The sequence below is a fragment of the Pituophis catenifer genome, unplaced genomic scaffold, assembly GCF_029215685.1.
Source record: "Pituophis catenifer annectens isolate HBS135680 unplaced genomic scaffold, rPitCat1.0.hap2 SCAF_2, whole genome shotgun sequence".
NCBI lineage: Eukaryota > Metazoa > Chordata > Lepidosauria > Squamata > Colubridae > Pituophis > Pituophis catenifer.
In genome coordinates this window covers 29217553-29224138 of record NW_027256882.1, presented here as the reverse complement: position 1 = coordinate 29224138, position 6586 = coordinate 29217553, and the positions used below count along the sequence as shown (strand labels likewise).

Below are 6586 nucleotides of genomic sequence, written 5' to 3'. Positions count from 1 at the left end.
CACATGTAAAGTATCTTCTTTGTACCTTCTCCCCCCTTCTTATACTCCTGTGAATTAGGGAGGAGTCTGTCTGAGTCTCTTCTGAATAGGATCCATGTGCTGTGGACTTGGGAGATGTTTCCCCTTCACCTCTTTAGTAATGGAGTTTGCATATCTCCCAAGCAGGGGTGGGTTCTAGTTACCTTTACTACCGGTTTGCAATGGGAACGTGCACGTGCTTCTGTGCAGCAAAAGCTTCTGTGCAGACACAGATTGTCCATCATGACATCCGGGCAGATGGGCGGAGCCTCCCGCCGCTTTTACTACCGGTTCGCAGGAACCGGACCAAACCAGGAGCAATCCACCACTGCTCCCAAGGCCATTTTCTTCAGTCTGAGCATAGGGAGGGCATTGGATAGGGTGGATATTGTGCTGGGTTAAGAGCAGGGAGGTAGAGTTGGTGTTCTCCACTCAGTCATGGAAAGTCCCCAGTGATTATCCATACAGACCACTGTGTTACATTCACTAGCAAACCTCTAGAGATGCTCCTGGCCCAATAGTTGTAGAGAGCTTAAAGTCTTGTTGTAAGTAAACATTGAGAAGCTGAACTGGGCCTGCATGGGCACAGGGGGAAGAATCAGACTGGAATTTCTGGACCAGTGGGTCAAAATCAGTAGTGGGTTTCAATTCTGTTCGCTAACGGTTCACTTGTGCGCACACAGGCTGTTTCTGTGCATGCCTCTGGCTCTACCACTTTGCCTGATCTGGGGCAAACCGGTAGCAACCCACCACTGGTCAAAATGTTTATATTCCCTGACTGTATCTCACAGAGCGCATAGTTGCCTTGCTGACCTTGTAGCCTGGGAGAAATAATGAGATTATCAAAAATATTCCAACGTCATGCTGTACTCTATAGGGTGCTTGCCTGTTTCTACATCTTTCTAATGTAGTGCGCCAACGATATATAAGCTGCGGTTCTGCTTTAGGTCGGGGCTGCTCAGAAAGCTGCCAATGCTTTGCTGGAATCCATTGTGCACAGTGATTGTTTGCATGCTTAATATATGTTGAATCTTCAAAGTGATTGGTTGCTTTAGATGACGCATGTTTTGGCCACAATATTCCCTTACTTTATGCTCTCTTTTTTTTTTTTTACCTCTCTTCTCCCTCATTGACTGCCAGGAAGTAATCAGGTATGAGATCCCTGGGAAGCAAGCAATGAAAAACATGGCTTGCTGGTCCCGTCTCATTCCTTGGGATCCCACCTGGCCCAATAAGTCCTTATGTGGGATTCAACCATGAGGATCTGGTTACTGCTTGCTACCTGTACATTGAGAAAATCTCCCTGTTCCTACGAGCAATGTGGAAGGGAAATGTTGGACTGGATTTCTCTGAGGAATGGACTTCAGGCCAGGATCCGTTTCTAAGGAAGTTTTTATTCTGGTCAACTGAGCAGAGATAATTTCTATATAAGAATGTGTGATGACAATTTCTCAACAGAGAAAAAGGAGGAAGGTGCAATTATATTTTTCTTTTTTCGATTCCTTTCCTGCTTCTCTGTATCCATTCTTTGTTTTTGTTTGATTTATATATTTTATTAGATTAAATTTTCTAATTAAAAAAAGGAATGTGTATCAAACAAAGAGTCAGTCTTGATGCCTGGCCTTGCAGTTTCCTTGGCAAGGATTTTGTATATTTTATTAGATTAATATTTTGAATGTAAAAAAGGAATGGGTATCAAACAAAGAGTGGTACATTGTTGCATGAACATCTGTGTTACCAATCTTTTTTCCAGCCCTTGGAAATGCCTTTTGGAAACATTTCTCTTACCATATACAGGCAGTCATCTCCTCTTGTTAAGCCCCCTTTTCCAGCCCTGCTGGGTATGTGACTTTCTCACTTTGACCTAATGGAGACTTCTGTGTATGCACAGACGCACAAGGCATTTAGCATGGGTGTGCTTGGAAGCATCTCTGGGCAGCAGGAATGAAGCTGGCTCCCTTTGAGCCTCTGACCCACTGATTCTCCTGGGTCTTAAATCCTTAGCAGACACAGGAAATCAGTCATAAAGTTTGGGGGATGTAGAGAGGTTTTGATCTCCACTGAGTCACACCTAAGAAAGTGCAAAATCTATACATCAGCTTTCTGGAAAGTATTGCCCTCCAAGTTTTTTGCCCAAACTGTTTGGGAATAATAAAGCTAACTCCTGTGGAGATTGGGAAGGCTGCTCAGAGCAAGTTTTCCCTCTAGTGAGATTTAGGCTCTGCAAGGATGCAGACAGAAAGAATCTCTCCTATCTAGATGTGGTTTGGAAGGTGGGTGTTATTGTTATTGTTCCAGGTTTCATTATTCCATTCATAGGATGAAGCTGGAAATAATTTAGCAGCTGTGCATACAAACAAGAACTTCATAAATATTTATGGCACAACACGTCCCTAATCTTGGGAAGCTAAGTAGGTCAGGCTTCACTCTCCAAAGTTGCAAAAGTAGGTTTTGGGGAGTTATCCTGCACTCCCGTTTCTCTGCAGTTTCCTTGGCAAGATTTTTTGTAAGCAGATTTCCCTTCAAAGACCTGAGCGGACGGGAAAGGCCAAGGTCTCTGAGATGGCTTTGTGCCTAAAGCAGGACCGGAAATGAGCGTCTCTCAGGCTCTAGCCTGGTGACCACCAAACTGGGCTTTCTTCCTCCCCAAAAAATCTATCCATGCAGCTGTTCCTGCTACTCCAGCCCTAAATTCAAGGCTGCAGCTTTCAAGATCCAGTATCTTCCAAATAACACTTACTTTCCACCTTTCAATCTGAGCTTCAAAGTTTGGTTCTGAGGAAATGGACTGTTCGTCTGAGTAGGGACTTATGGCTTTTGACCTCGCTCTATAGACCATCCCCTCTGACTCTTAGATTGGCTTCATTTAATTTTGCTTGATTATCTACTGTACAACTTTTTTCTCACATCTCCCCACCAAGGGGGGAGAACCACAAAAGTATCAGTCCCTTGGTGCTGCTCTCAGGCCCCAGCTGTCAAAGTCTTAACAAGGAGGCCCCTAAAAACAAAGGAGATCACAGCAGCAGTTGTGAATAAATCTGGAGATCCTGTGCTGAAAACCACAATCCCTTTTCTCCTCAACTCAGTATTTCTACAGCTCTTCTTCATGAAGGTCACCTGCAGGGCAGAACAGCTTTTACATCTGAAATTTTACACTGGTTTTGTCACTGCCCCAAACTCCCCCAAAATATTTGCTATTCATGTGGTTTCTTCCACTTGCGTGCCTCATTCTTGACACAATCTGAAAAGACATGTTCGTGCGCTGAATTCCTGGAACAGTTAGGAAAAGATGAACTTTGAATCCCTCCACTCTACGCTCACTTTCTCCTCATAAGAGCCATGGTGGCGCAGTTTAGCAGCTCAATTCCCACCAGCTCAAGGTTGACTTGGCTTTCTATCCTTTCGAGGTCGGTAAAATGAGGACCCAGATGGTTGGGGGCAATATGCTGACTATGTAAACCACTTAAAGAGGGCTATAAAGCACTGTGAAGCGGTAAATAAGTCAAGGTGCTATTTCTATTATATGAGGAGCCACAATCTCTAACTATAGTCTGAGTGCTCCTATCCCAAAGAGATGCTGGCTGGGGGAATTCTGGGGCTGAAAATCTCGGGGGCACCCAGGGAGAAAAAGGCTGGGACTATGCCTGTGGCATTTCTATCATCTACCATGATAAAAATGCAAAGAACACTCCCAAAAAGATTTTTACATAATTGCACAATTTCTGCAAAAATAAATATTCAGCAACTTCTGCTGCTGATGGCCAGATAGCCTTTATCAAACTAGTATGTTCCAATTTTTTCTTTCTTCCTTTCTGACTAATATCATGACATATTTGCCTACAAAAAATCAGGCAAATTCTTTGTAGTCAAATTAAATAGTCAATTTCTCAGCTGGACTTACAATGTGACATTAGAAATGAAATTCAAACTCTGTCTACACTCATCACTTTGGGCCTCATGTGGATTTTCTTGTGTACGATAAGGTTGGAAGGTTTCCTGAAGCATCATGCACACTCAGGGAACTTAAATGGTTTTTCCCCTGTGTGTATGATTTAGAAGGCTATCCTTAGTACTGAAATCTTTCCCACAGTCTGGACACTCATATGGTTTCTCTCCTGTGTGAGTTCTCCGGTGTCTAACCAAACTAGAATTTTCACTGAAAGATTTCCCACAATCAGGACATTCAAATGGTTTCTCTCCTGTGTGAATCCTCTGGTGTCTAACCCAGCTGGAATTATCACTGAAACATTTCCCACAATCAGGACATTCAAAGGGTTTCTCTCCTGTGTGAGTTCTCTGGTGTCTAATCCAGCTGGAATTATCACTGAAACATTTCCCACAATCAGGACATTCAAAGGGTTTCTCTCCTGTATGAATCCTCTGGTGTTTAACGAGGCTGGAAATCTGACGGAAACTTTTCCCACAATCAGGACATTCAAAGGGTTTCACTCCTGTGTGAATCCTTTGGTGTTGAACCAGGCTGGAATTCTGACTGAAACATTTCCCACAGTCAGGACATTCAAAGGGTTTCTCTCCTGTGTGAATCCTCTGGTGGCCAATGAGGGTGGAATTCCGACTGAAACTTTTCCCACAGTCAGGACATTCAAAGGGTTTCTCTCCTGTGTGAGTCCTCTGGTGTTGAACCAAGCTGGAATCATCACTGAAACATTTCCCACAATCAGGACATTCAAAGGGTTTCACTCCTGTGTGAATCCTCTGGTGTTTAACCAGGCTGGAATTTTGACTGAAACTTTTCCCACAATCAGGACATTCAAAGGGTTTCACTCCTGTGTGAATCCTCTGGTGGCCAATAAGGTTGGAATATTGACTGAAACTTTTCCCACAGTCAGGACATTCAAAGGGTTTCTCTCCTGTGTGAGTCCTCTGGTGGCCAATGAGGTTGGAATTCCGACTGAAACTTTTCCCACAGTCAGGACATTCAAAGGGTTTCACTCCTGTGTGAATCCTCTGGTGTTTAACCAGGCTGGAATTCCGACTGAAACTTTTCCCGCAATCAGGACATTCAAAGGGTTTCTCTCCTGTGTGAATCCTCTGGTGTTTAACCAGGATGCAATTCTGACTGAAACGTTTCCCACAATCAGGACATTCAAAGGGTTTCACTCCTGTGTGAATCCTCTGGTGGCCAATGAGGTTGCAATTTTGACTGAAACTTTTCCCACAGTCAGGACATTCAAAGGGTTTCTCTCCTGTGTGAATCCTCTGGTGGCCAATGAGGTTGGAATTTTGACTGAAACTTTTCCCACAGTCAGGACATTCAAAGGGTTTCTCTCCTGTGTGAATCCTCTGGTGTTGAACCAAGCTGGAATTCTGAACGAAACATTTCCCACAATCAGGACATTCAAATGGTTTCTCTCCTGTGTGAGTTCTCTGGTGTTTAACCAGGCTGGAATTATCACTGAAACATTTCCCACAATCAGGACATTCAAAGGGTTTCACTCCTGTATGAATCCTCTGGTGTTTAACCAGGCTGGAATTCTGACTGAAACATTTCCCACAATCAGGACATTCAAAGGGTTTCTCTCCTGTGTGAATCCTCTGGTGGCCAATGAGGTTGGAATTTTGACTGAAACTTTTCCCACAATCAGGACATTCAAATGGTTTCTCTCCTGTGTGAGTCCTCTGGTGGCCAATGAGGTTGGAATTTTGACTGAAACATTTCCCACAATCAGGACATTCAAATGGTTTCTCTCCTGTGTGAGTCCTCTGGTGTGTCATCAGGTTGTAATTGTTACTGAAACATTTCTCACAATTAGGACATTCAAACGGTTTCTCCTTGGTGTGAATCCACGTTGCCATGCTTGCTAAAGCATTTACCGCATTGGGAACATTTGTAGGGCTTCTCTCTTGTGTGAGTCCTTCCATGAAAGAAAATGGAGTTGTTCTGACCAAAGCTTTTGCCACATTCAGAGTATTTGTACGGTTTTTCTCCAGTCTGGATTCCCTCTGGCATAATCAGCTGTGATTTGCAAGTTGTATCTTTCCCAGAACAGAAACGTCTATGGAGCTTTTCCACAACTAATATTCTTGAGGTGGTCAAAAATATGGATAATGCCTTTAGTGCTGCTTTGATTTACTGGTGATTTTCTTCCTCCGAGAGCGAGGCCTGCAATACCGTCTGCTCTACGTGGCTTCCTCCCCAGTAACTTCCAGATATTTCCCCCTTTTCCTGAATGGAAAAATAATCTCCCTTGACTTTTCATGTAACGTATGCTTTAATTTCACACTCTATTTTTCCAGTTAGAAATCTCTTCTTGATTTTCTCTCATTTCTCTCTCACCTGCTGGGGGACTCTCTGAAGGAAATGGAAAATATTTTGATTTCTGGACTGACTTGTTTTGCTATTCAAAGTTATTTGTTATCCTCAGTTGTCCAGAGTGCTCATTGCCATCTTCTTTGTCTAGAAGATTCAAATAAAAGTGTATCTTTAATTGTGCATAAAATGGTTGCAGAAGATGAGAAAAGAAGAAAAAAGTTTACATTATAATGAAAAAGCAAACATGCCACAATGCTCCAATAAGCTCTTACATTGATCATGATTTAATTGACA

The 6586-nt window shown here is 43.1% G+C and overlaps 1 protein-coding gene across 1 annotated transcript; it reads right to left on the bottom strand.

The window, feature by feature from the left end:
• Positions 1-1439: 1439 nt before the first annotated feature.
• On the bottom strand, positions 1440-6370 carry LOC139311989 (zinc finger protein 850-like). The gene is made up of 2 exons (XM_070936508.1): positions 5838-6370; positions 1440-5770 (listed from the first exon to the last, which is right to left on the bottom strand). The coding sequence occupies exons 1-2, from the start codon at positions 5987-5989 to the stop codon at positions 4042-4044; spliced, it is 1881 nt and encodes a 626-aa protein (XP_070792609.1). The 5' UTR covers positions 5990-6370; the 3' UTR covers positions 1440-4041.
• Positions 6371-6586: the final 216 nt, after the last annotated feature.